Source organism: Hemiscyllium ocellatum, chromosome 26, assembly GCF_020745735.1.
Source record: "Hemiscyllium ocellatum isolate sHemOce1 chromosome 26, sHemOce1.pat.X.cur, whole genome shotgun sequence".
NCBI classification, from domain to species: Eukaryota; Metazoa; Chordata; class Chondrichthyes; order Orectolobiformes; family Hemiscylliidae; genus Hemiscyllium; species Hemiscyllium ocellatum.
The window spans coordinates 53,769,249-53,790,768 of record NC_083426.1 but is presented as its reverse complement, the minus strand read 5'-3'; the positions used below and the strand labels follow the sequence as shown (position 1 = coordinate 53,790,768).

The 21,520-nt window shown below is 41.3% G+C and overlaps 1 protein-coding gene across 2 annotated transcripts in view; it reads right to left on the bottom strand.

Moving 5' to 3' along the window:
- The window catches only part of sycp3 (synaptonemal complex protein 3), a 95,261-nt gene that overhangs the window by 7,532 nt on the left and 66,209 nt on the right, over positions 1-21,520 (bottom strand). The window contains exons 6-7 of one of the 2 annotated variants that reach the window (XM_060845220.1): positions 13,783-13,882; positions 222-320 (exon numbers count right to left, since the gene is read on the bottom strand). In XM_060845220.1, the coding sequence (XP_060701203.1) occupies positions 222-320; positions 13,783-13,882 (199 nt within the window). The remainder of the gene's footprint in view (positions 1-221; positions 321-13,782; positions 13,883-21,520) is intronic. The other variant, XM_060845221.1, reaches the window with a different exon arrangement.

Sequence of the window (21,520 nt, the reverse complement as noted above, 5' to 3'; positions counted from 1 at the left end):
TTTAAAGAATAAAATTGTTAATAGTGAGAACTGGGATAGCTCTTTTCCTCTTGAAATTTAACAGATTATGGTGTGAGGTGAGTTTCTCTGTGTGTCGGTTTTAAATTAGGAAAGGGGTTTACCACGTGTTGTAACAGTATAAACATTGATGTGGTATTATACAAAATAATTACCAATGTATCAGCAAACATTTCCGAGTAACCCAATTTTTCAAGGTTTACCTTCAGAAACTGTTCATATAGCTGCTTAATACTTTTCAGCCTTTGTCCTTGGACTACTCTCATCTGTTGGAAAAGCTTCTGTTGCTGCCTAAAAAGGTTCTGTAGAAGAAACAATTGGAACAGGCCTTTATTCAGTTTTATCTCCTCTCAATGGTCCTCTTCCCTCTCTTACAAAGCAATATGTTCTGAGCTTCCGTTCAGTGCTACACCTACCTCTGAGACCACCTTGTGAAAGAGCATCTAGCTCTGGGACATTGTTTGTCAGAAGTCCACATTGGAACCAACGACATAGGAAGGGAAAAGGTTGAGATTCTGAAGGGAGATTACAGGGAGTTAGGCAGAAATTTAAAAAGAAGGTCCTCGAGTGTCGTAATATCTGGATTACTCCCAGTGCTATGAGCTAGTGAGGCAAGAATAGATGAATGCATGGCTGAGGAGCTGGTGTATGGGAGAATGATTCACATTTTTTGATCATTGGAATCTCTTTTGGGCTAGAGGTGACCTGTACAAGAAGGACGGATTGCACCTAAATTGGAAGGGGACTAATATACTGGCAGGGAAATTTGCTAGAGCTGCTCAGGAGAATTTAAACTAGTAAGGTGGGGAGGGGGTGGGACCCAGGGAGATATTGAGGAAAGAGATCAATCTGAGACAGGTACAGTTGAGAACAGAGACTAGTCAAACAGTCAGAGCAGACAGGGACAAGGTAGGACTAATAAATTAAACTGCATTTATTTCAATGCAAGGGGCCTAACATGGTTAGGGACATGGGACTGGGATATCAAAGCAATTACAGAAACATGGCTCAGAGATGGGCAGGACTGGCAACTTAATGTTCCAGGATACAAATGCTACAGGAAGGATAGAAAGGGAGGCAAGAGGGAAGATATTCCTGGAAATTCATCCAGGGAAGTTATTTGGGTGGAACTGAGAAATAAGAAAGGGATGATCACCTTATTGGGACTGTATTATAGACTCTCTAATAATCAGAGGGAAATTGAGAAACAAACCTGTAAGGAGATCTCAGCTATCTGTAAGAATAATAGGGTGGTTATGGTAGGGGATTTTAACTTTCCACATAGACTGGGACTGCCATAGTGTTAAAGGTTTAGATGGAGAGGAATTTGTCAAGTGTATACAAGACAGTTTTCTGACTCAGTATGTGGATGTACCTACTAGAGAACTTGACCTACTCTTGGAAAATAAGGCAGGACAGGTGACTGAGATGTCAGTGGGGAGCACTTTGGGGGCCAACGACCATAATTCTATTAGATTTAAAATAGTGATGGAAAAGGAGAGACCAGATCTAAAAGTTGAAATTCTAAATTGGAGAAAAGCCAATTTTGATGGTATAAGGCAAGAACTTTCAAAAACTGATTGGGGGCAGATGTTCGCATGTAAAGGGACATCTAGAAAATGGGAAGCCTTCAGAAATGAGATAATAAGAATCCAGAGAAAGTATATTCCTGTCAGGGCGAAAGGAAAGGCGGGTAGGTATAGGGAATGCTGGATGAAATTGAGTGTTTGGTTAAGAAAAAGAAGGAAGCATATATAAGGTGAATCCTTAGAGTATGAAGGCAGTAGGAGTATACTTAAGAAGGAAATCAGGAGGGCAAAAAGGGGAGATGAGATAGCGTTGGCAAATAGAATTAAGGAGAATCCAAAGGGTTTTTACAAATATATTAAGGACAAAAAGATAACTAGGGAGAGAATAGTGCCCCTCAAAGATCAGCAAGGCAGCCTTTGTGTGGAGCTGCAGAAAATGGGGGAGATACTAAATGAGTATTTTGCATCAGGTATTTACTGTGGAAAAGGATATGGAAGATATAGACTGGAGGGAAATAGATGGTGACATCTTGCAAAATTTTCAGATTACAGAGGAGGAAGTGCTGGATGTCTTGAAATGCGTAAAGGTGGATAAATCCCCAGGGCCTGATCAGGTGTACCCGAGAACTCTGTGGGAAGCTAGAGAAGTGATTGCTGAGTTATTTGTATCATTGATAGTCACAGGCAAGGTGCTGGAAGACTGGAGGTTGGCTGACTTGGTGCCACTGTTTACGGACGGTGGTAAGGACAAGCCGGGGAACTATAGACCAGTGAGCCTGACCTTAGTGGTGGGCAAGTTGTTGGAGTGAATCCTGAGGGACAGGATGTACATGTATTTGGAAAGGCAAGGACCGATTAGGGATAGTCAACATGGCTTTGTGCGTGGGAAATCACGTCTCACAATTGACTGAGTTGTTTTTTTTTGAAGTAACAAAGAGGATTGATGAGGGCCGAGCGATCGATATGATCTATATGGACTTACTAAGGCATTTGACAAGGTTCCCCATGGGAGACTGATTAGCAAGTTTAGATCTCATGGAATACAGGGAGAACTTGCCATTTGGATACAGAACTGGCTCAAAGGTAGAAGACAGGGGGTGGTGATGGAGGGTTGTTTTTCAGACTGGAGGCCTGTGACCAGTGGAGTGCCACAAGGATCGGTGCTGGGTCTTCTACTTTTTGTCATTTACATAAATGATTTGGATGTGAGCATAAGAGGTACAGTTAGTAAGTTTGCAGATGTAGTGGACAGCGAAGAGGGTTACCTCAGATTACAACAGGATCTTGATCAGATGGGCCAATAGGCTGAGAAGTGGCAGATGGAGTTTAATTCTGATAAATGAGAGGTGCTGCATTTTGGGAAAGCAAATCTTAGCAGGAATTATACACTTAATGGTAAGGTCCTAGGGAGTGCTGCTGAACAAAAAGACCTTGGAGTGCAGGTTCATAGCTCCTTGAAAGTGGAGTCACAGGTAAGTAGGATAGTGAAGAAGGCGTTTGGTCAGTGTATTGAGTACAGGAGTTGGGAGGTCATGTTGCGGCTGTACAGGACATTGGTTAGGCCACTGTTGAAATATTGCATGCAATTCTGGTCTCCTTTCTATTGGGAATACATTGTGAAACTTCAAAGGGTTCAGAAAAGATTTACATGGATGTTGCCAGGGTTGGAGGATTTGAGCGATAGAGAGAGGCTGAACAGGCTGGGGCGTTTTTCCCTGGAGCGTCAGAGGCTGAGGGGTGACCTTATAGAGGTTTACAAAATTATGAGGGGCATGGATAGGATAAATAGACAAGGTAATTTCCCTGGGGTCAGGGAGTCCAGAACTAGAGGTTTAGGGTGAGAAGGGAAAGATATAAGAGACCTAAGGGGCAACCTTTTCACTCAGAGGGTGGTATGTGTATGGAATGAGCTGTCAGAGTAAGTGGTAGAGGCTGGTACATTTGCAACATTTAAGAGGCATTTGGATGGGTATATGAATAGGAAGGGTTTGGAGGGATACGGGCCAGCTGCTGGGAGGTGGGATTAATTGGGTTGGGATATCTGGTCGGCATGGACGGGTTGGACCAAAGGGTCTATTTCCATGCTGTACATCTCTATAACACCAGCCCACTGCAGATGCTCCATTCATTCCACATATCTGTGTAGTGATGTTATTCATTGTCATATGTTATGGTATTTCAAGTGCATATCCAAATAACTTTTAAAGGTTGTAAGGTTTCTGGCCTCCACTATCTGCCCAGGCACTGCATTCCAGATTCCCACCACCCTCTGAGTGAAGAAGCTTTTTCTCAAATTCCCTCTGAATCTCCTACTGTTACCCTAAAACCATGCCCTCTCGTGACTGACCCCTGAACCAAGGGGAACAGTTGCTCTCTGATGGGTAACCTCAGATGTTTATAAAATCATGGGGGACATGGATAGACAAGGGCTCTTCTCCAGAGTGGGGAATCCAAAGACTAGAGAGCATAGGTTAAAGTTGAGAGAGGAAAGATTTAAAAGGGATCGAAGGTGCAACGTTTTCATAGAGGGTGGTGCATGTATGGAATGAACTGCCAGAGGAAGTGGTGGAGGCTGGTACAATTACAACATCTAAAAGGTATGTGGATGGGTATATGAACAGGAAGGGTTGAGAGGGATATGGGCCAAATGCTGGCAAATGGGACTAGATTTATTTAAGAAAACTGGTTGGCATGGACAGGTTGGACCAAAGGGTCTGTTTCTGTGCTTTACATCCCTTTGACTTTATATCTCTATGACTCTACTCACCCTGTCCATACCCCTAATAATCTTGTACACCTCAATCACGTTACCCCTCAGTCTTCCTGCTCTAAAGAAAACAATCCAAGCCTATGTACTTTCTCCTTATAACTCAATTGCTCCATCCTAAACACATCCTGGTGAACCTCCTCTGTTTCCCCTCTAGTGCTATTACATCTTCCTATAGTGAGGTGACCAGAACTACATTAGTACTCCAGCTGGGGCCTGACCAACACTCTGTATAACTCCAACATTACCTCCTTGCTCTTATACTCAATGCCATGACTGATGAAGTGTCCCATATGCCTTCTTAACTATCCTATTCTCATACTCTACAGACTTCAGAGATCAGTGAATAATTACCCTAAGACCCCTCTGTTGCTGTATCCAGTGTTCTGCTATTCATTAAATTTTCCCTCATCTTGTTTCTTCTTCTAAAATGCATCACCTCGCACTTATTAGGGTTAAATACCATCTGTCACTGCTCTGCCCATCTGACCAACCCATTTCTATTTTCCTGTAACCATCTTCTTCACTATTAAACACCTTACCAATCTTGGTGTCGTCTGCAACCCACTAAACATTGCTCTCTCATTTTCATCTATGCCACTTATGTATATAACAAACAATCGGGGTCCCAGTACTGATGCTTGTGGTACACTGGTCTCCAGTCACTTGAATAGCCTTCTACCACTACCCTTTGTTTCCTGTTACTAAGCCAATTTCTGATCCATCTCTCCAAACTTCCCTCAATTCCATCTGCTTTAACCTTCTCAATCAGTCTCCCATGTGGTACGTTGTCATATAAACTACATCAATAGAACCGCCCTCATCTACACATTTGATCAAATTTTCGAAAAATTCTCTGACAAAGTCATGCTGACTATCCCTAATTAACCCATGCTTTCTGAAATAGATTTTAATCATCTTCTTGAGAATTTTCTCCAATAGTTTCCCTATCATTGACTTTATAAGGAAACATCTCTAAAATATCACCGATGGCTCCACCATGTCATTGCACAGTGAATACTATAATTTAAATAAAACCTTACCACACAAGCATTTCAGATCACTTCACTTTATGAACCTACAATCATTTTAAGTTGTGTCATACAGTGATCATTTGATGAACATCTTCAAAGAGTCACAGTCATCAGAGTTATTTGATTCTGATCAAGCAGATTGGGTGAAGAATGTTTTGCACAACACTAAATAACTTTCCTTTATTCATTCACAGGATGAGGGTGTCACTGGCTAGGCAAAGTTAAAAATCACACAACACCAGGTTATAGTCCAACAGGTTTAACTGGAAGCACGCTGGCTTTTGGAGCGACGCTCCTTCATCAGGTGACAGTGGAGGGCTCGATCGTAACACAGAATTTATAGCAAAAATTTACAGTGTGATGTAACTGAAATTGTACATTGAAAAATTGATTCACACTGTAAATTTTTGCTATAAATTCTGTGTTACGATCGAGCCCTCCACTATCACCTGATGAAGGAGCATCGCTCCGAAAACTAGTGTGCTTCCAATTAAACCTGGTGGACTATAACCTGGTGTTGTGTGATTTTTTTTTAACTTTGTACACCCTAGTCCAACACTGGCATCTCCAAATACTGGCTAGGCAGTATTTATTGCCCATCCCTAATTGCCCAGAGGGCAATTAAGAGTCAACTGTATTGCCGTGGGTTTGGAGTCACATGTAGAGCTGACCAGGTAAGAATGAAAGTTTCCTTCCCTAAAGAACTTTAGTGAACCAGATTGGTTTTTCTGACAATAAACAAGGGATTCAAGGTCATCATTAGACTCTTTGAATTCATAGAATTCAAATTCCACTATCTGCTGTGGCAAGATGTGAACTTGGGTCCCCAGAACATTACCTGTTCCCTGAATTGGCAGTCCAGCGGTAATACCACTCCCATAAGGCCATTCCCATATACCGGGCTCCCCATACCCTCATGGCACATCTCTGATTACTTTATATATGGTTCTGCTCCTTGCATTTGTTCAGGGTAATTCAATTGCTAGGATATTTTGTGAGCAGGGACAGGCACCCTGGACTGGACCAGTGTACACGTGAGGGATTCTCACTTTGCAGGGTAAGTGAAGGGTAGACATTTTAGGCTTAAGGAAATTTACAAGAACTCCCAGTGCTGTAGCACATATGGGCAGCTAATTAACTAAACTGATTAAAGCAGGTTCTTGTAGCATGACTGGCCTTAAAGGTGTAAAAGCAAGATCTAAAGTGTTCCCAGCATGGAGTGCAAACTGTAGAGAGTGAAAACGCGGCATGCAGGGGAGAAAGGTATTCTTGTTCTGGCTATTTTTGAGCGGGGCTGTCTTGTAGTCAAAAGGGCTATAGGTATGTCTAAGGTGCAGGCCTAGGTGAATAATGGGCTTTCTGCTCCCCGCCATCCACAACAAGGTAAGGGCAAGGAAAGACCTTTTCTTTAACCTATGTCTGCTTGTTGTTAAGAGGACAATCAGTCGAGTGGTATTCTTCTGTAAGATGTGGGAGGTCAGGAGCAGTTGAGTGTTCCTGACGACTAGGTCTGCAGAAAATGTGTCCAGATGCAGCTCCCCTCAGACCACATAGATCGACTGGAGCAGCAACTGAATGCATTGAGGAGCACAGAAGAGTTCCAGAGTGTGATAGGTAATAGCTTCAGCAAGATAGCCACACTGCAGGTTCAGTGTGGGAGATGGGTGAGCGCAAGGACAGGTAGGCAGGTAGTGCAGGAGTGTCCTATGGCTATCCCCCACTCAAACAAGTTTTGGATACTGTTGGGGAAGATTGTCTCTCAGAAGAAAATAGTGGCAGCAGTCTTTGGTACCATGACAGAATCTGCAGTGAACCAGAATATGGCAAAGTCCATATCCTAGTCAGCGGCATAGACAGGCATTTCTGTGGCTGTGAGTAAGATTCCAGAATGGTACGTTATCTCCTGATGCCAGGGTCAAGAACATCTGAGTGGTTGCAGTAATTTCTCAAAGGGGAGCACGAGTAAGCAGAGGTCATTGTACATATTGGTAACAACAGCATGGGGAGAAAAAGGGATGCGGGCATGCAGAGTGAATATTGGGAGAAAAGCAGTAGTTAAGAAAAAAAAGGACTTCCAGGGTAGTAATCTTGGATTACTCTCAAGGTGATGTGATAATGAGAGTATGAATAGCAGAACAGGCCAGATGAATGCATGGCTGAGGAGCTGGTGCAGGGAGCAGTGATTCAGATTTTTAGATCATTGGGATGTCTTCTGGGGCAGAAGTGGCCTGTACATGAGGGATGGGTTGGATGTGAACTGGAGGGGAAACAAAGTCCTGAAGTGGAGATTTGCTACAGCTACTCAGGAGTCTTTAATTAGTCTGACAGTGGTCAGACCCTAAACAGTAGTGAGACAAGACAGAAGATTGACGCTGGTACAGAAGTTAAAGGGAGCAAGTTAAATACATAAGGCAGGCAAGAGCATGGCAGAGACCAAGGGAAGACTGATGAATGAAACTGCATTTCAATGCAAGAGGCCTGATCGGCGAAGTGTATGAACACAGGGCATGGATGGGAACTTGGGGATGGGATAAATTAGCTAATCCAGAAATATAGCTGAGGGAAGGACAGACTGGCAACTCACAGTTTAGGGATGCAGATGCCATAGGAAGGATGAAGGGGAGACACGAGAGGAGGAGGAGTTGCCCAGGGGAAAATATCACGGCTGTACTTAGAGAGGATATTCCTGAGGGATCGTCCAATGAAGTTGTATGGGTGGAACTGACAAATAAGAAAGGGGATGATCACTTCGATGGGAGTGTACCACAGGTGCCCCAAAGTCAATGGGAAATCGAGGAGCGAATATGTAGGAAGATCGCATAGTTGTAAGATGGAGACGAAGACGCTGGGAAAATGGATGAAGCCCTTACAGGAAGCAGAGGTAACTGTTGGAATTGGTGGGTTCGTAGGGGATATTGGTGGCTAGCCAATCCCAAGAAATGGAAACAGAGATGGCAAGAAGGGAAAGGAGAAGTCAGCGTTTGACCAGGTGAAGGTGAGAACTGGGTGGAAATTGGATGCAAAATTGATAGAAGTTTACAATTCTTAATGAGAAGGGAGCAGCACCAATGATGTCATCCATGCATCCTCACACCCGGATTCATGTTGGGGCAGAGAGAGGGGTGGAGGTGGGGGGGAGGGAAGGACATGGAGCATAGAGGGAAGACCATGGAGGTGGAGGGGAGCGAAGAGGGCATGGAGGGATGGGAGACAGGAAAGGAAGGGGAGAGAGGTGGGGAATGAAGGGGTGTATGAACGGAGGGGAGGAGGGAGGTGGAGCAGATGGAGGGTTGGGGGGACAAAGGATGGGAGATACTGGGGAGAGGGAAGGGGGATAGAGGGTGGGAAAGAGATGAGGGGAAAGGGGGAGGGAGAGTGTACGGCATATAGAAGGACAGCAAAGACAGGGTGGGGGACAGGGAAGGGGGAGAAAGGGTGGGAGAAAGGAGGGGAGATAGAGGAAAAGAGGAGAGGATAGAGACGAAGGGAGAGAGGGAGTGGTGGGTCAGGAAGCAGGACAGAAAAGCGGTGTGGGGAAAGGAGATGGGAGAGAGGAGAAGGAAAGTCAGGGGGAAGGTATGGGCTGGAGTTGTCAGTAGCCCTCAACTTGCATTCATCTGCGAGGGATTGGACTTAAGCAAGGGAGTGGCCACGAAATGCCACACTCAACAAAAAAAAGAGAACATTATTGCACAGGAACAGGCCCTTCGGCCTCCAAGCCTGTGCCAATCCAGATCCTCTATCTAAACCTGTCACCTATTTTCTCAGGGTCTGTATCGCTCTGCTCCCTGCCCATTCATGTATCTGTCTAGGTACATTTTAAATGATGCTATCATGCCCACCTCGACCACCTCCACTGGCAACGCATTTCAGGCACCCACCACTCTCTGTGTAAAGAACTTTCCAAGCATTATCTCCCCTAAACCTTTCCCCTCTCACTTTGAACATGTGACCCCTAGTAATTCAGTCCCCAACTTTGGGGAGAAAAGCTTCTTGCCATCCACTCTCTCTATACTTCTCATGATTTTGTAGACCTCAATCAGGTTCCCTCCTCAACCTCCATCTTTCTAATGAAATTAATCCTAATCTACTCAACCTCTCTTCATAGCTAGCGTCCTCCATGCCAGGCAACATTCTGGTGAACCTCCTCTGCACCCTTTTCAAAGCATCCACATTGTTTTGGTAATGTGACAACCAGAACTGTGCGCAGTATTCTAAATGTGGCCGAATCAACCACTCCATGCCTTGCTTTCAAACTCCATGCAATCATTCTCCTCGAAACTCCCACCTTGCTAGATGCCCCCAAATATCATATCCTGAATATCCTTTTCATGGCCTGCAGGTTTCTCTCCATAACCCCTCCCATTCTCAGTCTGACAAAGCCCAGCCCACAGAACCAGACTGTATCTCGATGTGGCCAAAGAGCTCTCCTTGCCAAAAAACATTGCTATGGAAAACTAGAAGCAAGAGCCAACTTAAAACTAGAATAAAGCTCTTACAAAAATGCAGATAAAGTACAGATCACAACAAATTGGAGGAGGCAATGGTCTACTGGTATTATGACTAGACGGTTAATCTAGAGACCTAGATAATGTTCAGGGACCCAGGTTCGAATTGGTGGAATTTAAAATCAATAAAAATCTGGAATTGATATCAACCATGAAACCTCTGCTGATTGTCATAAAAAAATTCATTTGTTTTGTTATGTCCTTTAGGGAAAGAAACAGCCATCTTTATCTGGTCTGGCCTACATGTGACTCCTGACCCGCAGCAATATGGTTGACTCTTCCTGCCCTCTGGCCAAACAATGGTCAGTGACACTCCCACCCCATGAATGAATAAAAAATGTAAAAGATAACAGGAACAGCAAAGGATGGCTGAAAACAGTCCAAAATCACCACAAAAATAAACTTGCAAGGGACATCAGAATCAACTCAAAACAGGAGTTACAATTACACGAGGAAGTAGAGTCATCAGGAGAAATGTGGGTTGCTTAAAAACTGACGATGGTATTGTAAGGTAGACAAGAAAATGCTGGAGATATTGGATCATACTTTTCATCAGAACAAAGCTGACAGCATGCCAGAAATCCCAAGAAAACTAAGACTGAAGTATGAATAGGCACCCACCAAAATTAGCTTTATTAAAAGAAAAAAGTCAATAGTAACACGTAATAGTGACAAATTTACAGAACTAGATGTTAAGTAAATACATGAGAACATTGCAGATACCTTAACTATAATCTTCTAAATTTTTCTCAATTTGATAACCATATCTTCAGATCAGAAAGTTACACTTATCACTGCTAATTAAGGAAGGTGAAAAAGGGTATCTGAGGAATTACAGATCAGTTATCTTAAAATCAGTTGCTGGGAAACCACTAAAGTCTACAATTAAGAATATGGCAAATTCTCAGCTAATCAGCGTGAGACAGCATGAATTTGTAATGGGCAGATAATACTTTAAGCATCAGACTAAATTTTTTTGAAGTGGTGACTCAAGTAGTTGACAGGGTTATTACACAGTTATTACATACATGGATGTCCAAGAATCAGAGAAGATGTGTTACAAGGCAGAATCAGTGCCTGCAAGTTCTCCAAATAAGCACCTTGACTTAGTGCCATTGTAAAGACTGCATCTTTCTGTATTTTTGATTATGAACTGAAATGGGAAAAGGACTGTTTCAAAAAACAATGATCGTGGAAGAGATTGCTGCACTGAACAAACTACCAGCACCATTGAAAGTGCTGCTTACACTATTGTTTGTTCAAACCAGTGAGGCATGTTTAGCTCCAGACCAGGAGAATGTACAAAAAGGGATTCAACAGGCAACAAGTAGATATCAGTCTCTGGGATTGTGTTTAGCTATCAGTGACAATGACTTTCTGCCTGCCTGATTGGCTCCCAGGTGACTGAACAGATTAGGAATGTAAACAAGATTATCAAAAGCCTTTGGAATCTGGAAAGGAAGGTGCTGTCTTGGTCTCTGAAGCCTCAAGAAAACCAGTTTATTTTCCTTCATCAGTTGCTGCAAGCTGTTGCTTTTAAACAATATGTCAGAGACCTTAAATTTTGCGAACCAGTTGCTTTTTGTAGTACCTAGTGAATAGCAAGTCCTGGCAAACCAAAAAAATTATCCCTGCAAACCCTGCGAACAGGGATCACTGCCTTCCCAGTTTTCCCTTCAGTCATAACACAAATGATTTTTTATACCCATCTGTGCGTATTGACAGAGTTTTATAAAGGGTTTAGAATTTTAACTATTAGGGTTATATGGGCAGTAGTTCATAATTCTTTACCTGTAACTAGAATTGAGTTATTTGCAATGAGTAGTATTTCTTATTAAGTACAGAAACCAGTCCCATCCATGCTTTCTGCCAACCTGGTTCTAAAATAGAGGTAAAATGGGGAATTTTGAGTACCCAGAACCATACAGAATACTCGACTGAGGCATAATAAGTACTTTATACAAGTCCGATGTAAAACCCTTTGCTTTTGCATTCTATACTGCTACCAATAAAGCCCAGGATATTATATGGTATATTAGTTGCTCTTCACCTGTCCCAGAACCTTCAATGATCTGTGCTCATATGCAGCCAGGTCCCTTTGCTCCTGCACCATTTATACAATTGCACACCTTATATTGACTGTCCATTTTCTTTCTGTCAAAATGCATCATCCCATAATTATTTGCATTGAACATCATATGCCATCTATCCACCCACTCCACCAACTTTTCTAAGTCCTTTTGACATCTTACCATGCTTCCAAGTTTTGTATCGTTTGCAAACTTTGAAATTCTCCCCTGCAACCCAGATTTAGATCATTAATGTATATAAGGAAGAGCAAGAATTCCAAAATTGACCCCCGAAGTACTCTACTATAAACATTCTTTCAGCTCCCCCAAAAAAACATAAACCATAATTCCCTATTTCCTATCACCCAGCCAACTTTGCAACACATTGCTGCTGTCCCTTTTATTTCATGAACTACAACTTTCTCACAAGTCTGTTGTGTGGTGTCCCAGTGGGTAGTTCTGAGCATCATTCCTTCGGAAGGCTGGAGTAGCCTTGAAGCAAATATATTGTTTATTTTCCAGAACAAAATATGGACTAATTTACTTGGAAAGATTATGCAAAATAGAATGGTGTTGTCTGGAATTTAAAGGATAAGGGATCATTCTTTATGAAATGAGGGAAAATAGAAACTATTAACTCTGGTTGGAAAGTCTAGGATTGGGAGCATTGTGTACAAATTAGAACTAGGAGTGAAGCTAAAAATCAATTTAATCTCCAGAGGGTGATATAAGTTGGAACTTTATTCCACAATGACAACTGAACCTAAACTAACTTTTAATTTTAAGAATGATATTGACAAGAGTATAAAATGAATAAGATAAAGAAGAAAGTAGAGTTTGATTACTGAACAACACAATTACATTTAGCGATAAAACAGGTTGCAAAAGTGTGATGGCCTCGTCCTGTTCTTATGCCCCCTCCCCTGCCAATTTAAGCTTATCCCTGTGTTAATATGACAATTGTCTAGCTATCACCATTGTTAACAGCTAACCTGAGAATGCAACTTCTTAAAAAAAGGTTTTGTGATTTACACATGAAAGAAGTGAAACTGTCACTGTATTCTAACAGATGAAAGGCTTAACAGACGATCAATTTTTCAATGTATAATTTCAGTTACATCACATTGTAAATTTTTGCTATAAATCCTGTGTGTTAGGATTGAGTCCTCCACTATCACCTGATGAAAGAGCAATGCTGTGAAAGCTAGTGTGCTTCTAATTAAACCTGTTGGACTATAACCTGGTGTTGTGAGATTTTAAACTAATATGAAGGACAGTGAATGAATAAACCTTGAAACAATTGTGTTAGATAGTGGAGTTCAAACTGTAAAAAGTATCATGCAGAGTTTTTTTTCACTTATCTAATCATGAGAGACTCATCAAAAAACCGAAAGAACTGAGGATGCTGGAAATCAGGAACAAAAATAGAAATTGCTGGGAACTCCAGCAGAGTCGAAAAGGGTAGCACTGGAAAAGCACAGCAGGTCAGGCAGCATCCGAGGAGCAGGCGAACTGATATTTGGGTCTGAAATGTCGATTCTCCTGCTTCTCGAATGCTGCCTGACCTGCTGTGCTTTTCCAGCGCCACTCTTTTCGACTCTGACTTATCCAGCATCTGCAGTCCTCACTTTTTCTTAGAAACGCAGCAGGTCTGGTAGCATCTGTGGAGATAAATCAAGTTCATGTTCTGAGTACATTGGCTCTTCTTCAGAACTACCAATTTCTGTTTTTGTTTATTAGCAACTCATGCTGCATTCAGTCCTACATAATATCCTAAATAAGTTTTGCTGATACACAGATTGGTAGATTAAACAGAAGATAAAATAATATTATTCAAGATAATGTTTAGGCACTTACTTCTATTTTCTCTTCCTGGTCCTTGGCCTTCTGAATGTCTTTCTCCCACTGCTGAAAGATTCCAGTAAATTGCTTACAGTAATCATCAGTCAGCTTTTGTCTACGGAAATAAAAGCACGTAGGAAAAAAGACAATTGCATAGTCAATGTCAGCTACTCAGTGGAAAACAGCATCCATTACTATCAACACCATTCACCATCACCGCATCCATCAGAAGCAGTAACAGATCAGGTGCTTGTATAAAAATCAGCACCTTTGGAGGAACAAAAAGACTCAAGAGACAGACTAAACTAATAAATCTCATGCTGCACTAGAGCTTTGAAACAATATTCTATTCGGATTACAGATACTTGAAATAGAGGTAATAATTTAGAAATAACTCCGAGGTATTCCCAATTCTTTTTAACAGGTGAGACAGATGTTATGATATTGGTACCAGTTGATATTAGCATTCAGACTACCTCCCAGTAATTCTATAGTTGTGCTTTTTACAAGATGCACAAAATTACTTCCTTCAACTAATGTATTTCTGACCTTCAACCTCCAGGCAGGCAATGATGCATTTCTTGTTGGAGCATGCATTAGACTAGTACATGTGAACAACGTCCCCAATTAACATTGGTGGTCTTGATACACAGAAATAACACCAATGAAATTAATTAGCAGAATAGTATATAAGGAACACTTGATTTTTCAAGATTCCAAAACAATAGAAGTTTAACTCCTGCCAAGCTTTTAGCATCTCCTGTGGATTGATTAAAATCTGCTCAGAAGACAGTTCGTAGAGTCTTTACAGTTAGCCGTAGGTTCAAAAGGGAATCAAAGTATTCACAATGCCCACCTGATTAATAATTTATTTTTAAATCCAAGTGGGACAGATGAAAATACCTGCTTACATGCCAAAAATTAAAAATCTAGATGAAGAGATTGTTATAATCTGATACAGGACAGATTAGCTATGCACTTTCTTAAAGCCACAAAATGGCTTTTTCTAAATTATTCAGAAAGAAATTTCCTTTATTGTTGCATGCAATTCCCACCTTTTGAATTCAAAACTAATTGGGGAAAAATGAAATAGTCTTCTCCATAAGAACTATTAGCTAGTTTCCTCAAGACATTGTCTCTGCTACCATCATTAATGTATCACCATATAAAAGGTAGAACTAAGAAAATGGTATTTAACATATTTCTCTAACTATTCTTATTTTCTTGCCATCTCTTTCTTCCTGGTATATTAACTAAAAAAATGTAATACTGGCTTGATCGGAGACTTTGAAGCTTGTTCTGATGTATCTCCCCCAATTTTGCATTAGCTAACTCACGTTCCCAAAGCTTTCAAATTTATTTTGTATGCATATTTTTATTCATTACATTAACACATACATATCAGTTCATATTTCTCTATGTTATATTTGTTTGCCATCATCTACCAAACAACAATTGAAAACCTTTATTGAACCTTTAATGGCATTCTTTGTTTCTGGTGCTCTCTCAATTTAGCATCATTGGTAAATTTGACAAATACTTTCTGAATTCAGATCACTGAAAAAAGATGTTGTAAAACTTGAAAAGGTTCAGTAAAGATTTACAAGGATGTTGCCAGGGTTGGAGCTACAGGGAGACACCGAATAGTCTGGAGTTATTTTCCCTGCAGCCTCAGAAACTGAGGGGTGACCTTATAGAGGTTTATAAAATCATGATTGTGTAAATAAACAAGGTAATTTGCCCTGGAGTTGAGGAGTGCAAAACTAGAGGGCATAGGTTTAGAGTGAGAGGGGAAAGATGTAAAAAGGACCAAAGGGGCAATTCTTTTCATACAGAGGGTGTTGTGTGTGTGCAATGAGTTGTCAGACAAAGAGGTGGAGGCTAATATAATTACAGCATTTAAAAGCATCTGGATGGGTATATGATTAGGAAGGATTTTGAGGGGTATGGGCTAGGTTCTAGCAAATAGAACTGGATTAACTTAGGATATCTGGTTGACTTGGACAAGTTGGACTGAAGGGTCTGTTTCTGTGCTGTACATCTCTATGACATTATGAATAGGAACCAAAGATCTGTTATTTCAAACTATAAAGATTTCCTTAAGGCTTAACACTGAGAACTGTGGAAAATTTAAAATGTTTCAATTACACTTTATATAAAGGTGGTTTCTCTGTAGTAAAGATAATGATTGCAGTACCTAACATGTTAGTGCCACTGTGAAAAGGCCTACCTGACGCTGATCAGATGAATCATTTAACTCTCAACACAGGAGCGAGATGTTCTTTTCATAACTGTAACCTTTATTTCAGGAAGAAGTGTCATACAGTTTCTTTGCCTTACATGCTATTTCGATTGAGAGTGTTTTATTAGAAATGATACCTCCTTCTTTTTCCTTTGCAGCAGTTCAAAGCAAATAAGGGTTACGGCTGAGGCCAGGTGCTAAGGTTTCTACAGCAAACCTCCAGGCAGTGCTCAAGTAGGATTTACAGTACTTTTCACGAGTATCCAATTTCACGTAGAAACGTCATGATCACAAATGTCAGTTCTAAATAACTGCTACTTGCAACACTCTCAAAATTTAGCAACCGCTTACTGTTCGGAGGTAAATTCTATACATGCAAGAACCTGAGATGTTCCTATGTGGTGCTGTTTTGACTTGTATTCATACTAACTTTATCCTTAGTTAGGTAGATTGCAGCTGTGATGGGAGACATACAGTCCATCATTGTGGCATGTCAGTCAAGGAGAGCTGCAGTTGTAGTTCCAGTGTACAGATATTAACCAGCACAAGACTTCTCTGATTACCTGAACAGAGGTTATGTTCAGTTCACAAGAAGCTTAAATTTGTCGGTGAGGTATGGTGTTGTGTTGGGCGTGAGAAAAGAAAATCTGGAATTCATCCAAACCAAAATAGTATTATCAAATGTTAGTAGATTATACAGGTCATGAGGGTCCTAGATAGGATGAATAGCCAAGATCTTTTTCCTAGGGTGGGGGAGTCCAAAACTAGACGGCATGTTTAAGGTGAGGGGGAAAGGTTTACAAAAGACCTGACGGGTAATTTCTTCACACAGAGGGTGGTGCATGTGTGGAACAAGCTGCCACAGGAAGTGGTGGAGGTGTGTACAGTTTCAACATTTACAAGGCATCTGGATGGGTATATGAATAGGAGGGGTTTAGAGGATTATGGCCAGATGATGGCAAATGGGACTTGGTCAGATTGGGATGTATGGTCAGCACACATGAGTTGAACCTAAGGGTCTGTTTCCAAGTTCTATGATTCTACTCTCGGAGGTCTTGGAATAGGTACCCTTACTTGAAATAGTCGTGTTCATTTAATATTTCAAACTGAGTTAGTTTACTGAATGGTCCCAGCAGCAAGGCTGGGAATCATACATGCTGGCAGAATATGCAGATCCCTTGTAAACTCAGTTTAAAAGCAAGTGTGAAGCCTATGTATCAGGTAGACCACAGAGTAGGTCATTTAAATGTCTTCCACCTGTAGCCATGCACCGTTTTCCTTAATAAGCATCACACAAACACTGATACATGAAGCCAGATGAGTGAGCCTGCTTTTAATAATGCTGGGACATCAAAAAACGAAAGCAAACCTTTAATATGATGTACATCCTTCATTAGTGGCAAGAGCTTACATGTTTCAGGCTGCAATAGAATGCAAGTGTCAGCTCTGACAACAAGAGTGAATTCCAGAGCATTTCGTTCACCCTGGAACATTTCAAAACAAGCCTGAATCGGATCGTTCCTGTTGTGATAGCATTCTGACAAGATCCTCAAGCCTGATACTGAGCCCAGCCACCCTGTGTAACTAGGACACTCTGCGGTTCTGCATATTCCTCTTTGGCCTTACCTTTTTCCTCTTCCACAACTTACACCTCCTCTTCCTCTGACCAAGTATCTTTCCAGGGCTCATTGTCTTGAAGATCCACACATTAGGGTAATTTATGGAATGCAAACCAACATAATAATTCAAACTCTGCCACAGATATTTGTGTTTTAAAGGACACCGCCCAACCAGTCAGGCAGTGAAAGAACATCTTCAGAAGCCTGATGGATGACTCAATAGTTGTCCTATCAAGCAGCCTGGTTCAGTTACAGTGCCTCTGTCACAAGCTCTCATAGAAGAGTCAATAGCCATCTTTTCAAAGGATATCCCTTGGCTCCTAGGATTCATTCATGGAGTTTGGGAAATGGAGCAAAAATCAGCAGCTGCTTGGAGCATCAGAGGATGTAGTAGTTATGACATCTGCCAGAATAGCGAGCATGTGCGTGTTGGAAGCTTTTGATATGGTCACCGACAAATTGAATACTTAGGGAGTAGAAATACTCTGAATGTTGATGGATTAACTGATCACTGGGTGTTAATGGCTATATCAGAGGAATCAATGATACCTAGTATGGAATAATTCAGTGGTGAAGTCAAAATCAACTCTGTTCCTGAGAGAAACAAGCAAAAAGAATGCTGGAGAAACTCAGCAGGTGCGGCAGCGTCTATGGACAGAAAAACAGATTAATGTTTCGAATCTGGTATGACTACTACAACTGGCCATCAGTCAGACTGACATAAAATGTTTCTCCATAGACGCGGTCAGACCTGCTGAGATTCTCCACCATTCTTTATGTTTGTTTTAGATTTCCAGAAACTGCAGTATTTTGCTCTGGGAAGCTGCACCTATCGAGAATTTAATACCCAAGCCAGCTCTGGAAAATAGGGCATCATCTATCATCAGGATGCAGTGTGCAGCAGATCACGAGATTCCACCAAGGTCCTCAATCAATCCTTCGAAGGAGCCAGAAGGGAATAAGTTTAAAACATAGTGAACTTTGACAGTTACTGGCAGGCATAGTGAGCAATGCTGTGAACTATAAGGTCTTTAGCACAAATCTCTGTAACAGCCTACCTAGAGAACTATACTTTCTTGCAGCAATGATTCTAAGTCATCTCAAGGTAACTCCTTCCTCAGCAATCCAAACATACATCCTATACTGGGGTGAGACCGCTATGTCCTTCCTGCCTGTCATCCCTCTCCTCTGGCCCCATGTCTGACAGCTGTGCCCCATTGTGCACTGCTGACTTCTTTGTGTTTACATTGTTATGATTGCAGATGGTGGTGATACTGAACAAGTCAAATCTTAGAGTGAAACCTGACTTGACAGATCATATGTTTATTTGTAACGTGAAGCTCACAAAAGGCTGCCAATGTTCTTTGATTAAAAAAACATCAGTCATTGTACAAAATAAATAATCAAAGATACACATATGAAAATTTAGAAAGATCACAACATAAACCTTAAAAAAAAATTCAACTCTTTTCCTAGCAATATCCTTTACAGGAATAACATATCACTCCTACATTAACTCTTCAACTTTTTAGTTAACTGACAATATATATTATGTTCCCAACTGATGTTATTAGTGGACAACTCGTATCCCAGTTTAACATCAGGTTTGACAGATTATATTTTGATTTTCTTTATTTGATAAAGTTGTCTTTCACTGAAACACAAACACAGTGTAGATTTAGTTTTAAAAATAAAAGTTTACCAGATAAAAGAAAAAAAAAACAGGTTATTCATGTATAACACAATTTGAAAGGTTTGAAAACATATGGCAAATATACAACCCATCTATCACAAAAACTATCATGAGTTTTCTCTTCTATCAAATCTATAGGTTAATCTGTTTCTTTCAATTCCCAGCCTTGAGAGTTTGCTTGCCTCTTCCTTGGTCAGTCAATAACTGAGCTTAAGACTTTCTCAACTTTAAATAATTCCTTCAGCAGTGTAACTAGACACTTCTGGTCTGGAACTTTCATAGTCAAAGAGTCAAACAGACCCTCCAGCCTAAGCTGGTCCAGCCTGACCAAAATGTCAATCCATGCTAACTCCACTTCCCTGTACTTGGCTCGTATCCTTCTAAACCTTTCCTATCCTCGTATTTGTCCAAATATCTTTTAAATATTGTTAATGTACATGCCACAACCACTACCACTGACAGCTCATCCCATATGCATACCATGCTCCATGTAAAAATGTTGCGTCTCAGATTCCTTTTTATTCTTACCCTTCTAACCTTAAACGGATTCCCTTTCTATTCCTCGATTCTGCAACCCTGAGAAAAAGACTGACTGCATTCATCCTATCCATGCCTCTTATGATCTTATACACCTCTAAGACCCCCTTAGTCTCCTATGCTCTAAAGAAAAATGCCCTAGCTTGTCTAACCTCTCCCTATAACTCAGACTCGAGTACAGGCAACGTCCTTGTAAATTTCTTCTGCACTCTTTCCATTTTAATAACATCCTTCCCATAGCAAGACGACCAAAACTGAACACATTACTCCAAGTGCAGCCTCACCAACGTCCTGTACAACGGCAACAATTCCCAATCTCTATATTCAATGCCCTGACTGAAGGCCAGTGTGCCAACAGCCTTCTTCACTGCCCTGTCTACCTGGGACTCCACTTTCTGAAAACCGTGCACCTGAAGGTCTCTCTGTTCCACTACACTCCTTAAGGCCCTACATTCACCATAAATCTCCTACCTGACTTCTCCTATTTGACTTTGCAAAATGCAAGGCCTCACATTTATCTATATTAAAATTCATTTGCCATTTCTCAGCTGATCAAGGTCGTGCTGCAAATTCTGAGAACCTTCCTCACTGTCCACAATACCTCCAATTTTAGTGTCATCCGCAAACTTACTAATCGTGCCTTGAACATTCTTGTCCAAATCATTGATATAGATAACAAACAGCGATGGGCCCAGCACCAAACCTGAGGTACACCACTAGTCACAGGCCTCCAGCCCGACAAGCAACCTTCCATTATTACCCTCTGCTTTCTACCACCAAGCCAATTGTGTATCCAATTTGCCAGTTCCTCCTAGATCCTATGCAAACTAACCTTCCAGAGCAGCCTACCACGCGGAACCTTATCAAAGGCCTTACTAAGATCTGTATAGACTATGTCTACCCATCCTGACCTCGTCAACCTTCCTAGTCACCTCATCAAGAAAGTCTAACAAATGTATAAGGCATGATCTCCCATACACAAAGCCATGCAGACTACTCCTAATCAAACCCTGTCTTTCCAAATGCATGTACATCTTACTCCTCATCATCTTCTCAAGGTACTTACTTGTCTATACTTCCCAGGTATTTCTTTGCAGCCCTTCATATGTAATGCCGCAACATTCACTACCCTCCTGTCTTCCAGGACCTCACCCGTGGCTAACCATGATGCAAAAATATCAGCCAGGGCTCCGCAATTTCTTCTCTAGCCACTTGCCTGGGTTTGGCCCATTGCCTATTCATATACCTGTCCAAATGTCTTTTAAATGTAACTGCACTGCATCCTCCACTTCCTCTGGCAGTTCATTCCATATGTGCAAACCCCTGTGTGAAAACGTTGCCCCTCAGGTTCCTTTTTAATCTTTCCCCTCCAGTTTTGAATTCCCCAACCTAGGGAAAAGACATTTGCTATTCATTTTATCCATGTCCCCTATGATTTTACAAGCATGAAGTATGATCATCCCTTCCCACTGACATTATTTCAAGCAAGGCCAAACTAAGAAAGGTGGATGGGGGATGAAACTCACAGCAAAATGACACAAATTCCAATCAGATTGAATTTCTGAAAAGGGGTAACCAATGTGGAACAGGTATAGTGCTGCATCCCAGAATGAAGGAAACAGGGAAAAGAATTCTTGCATTTTTCCCAAGTGACTTGTCATC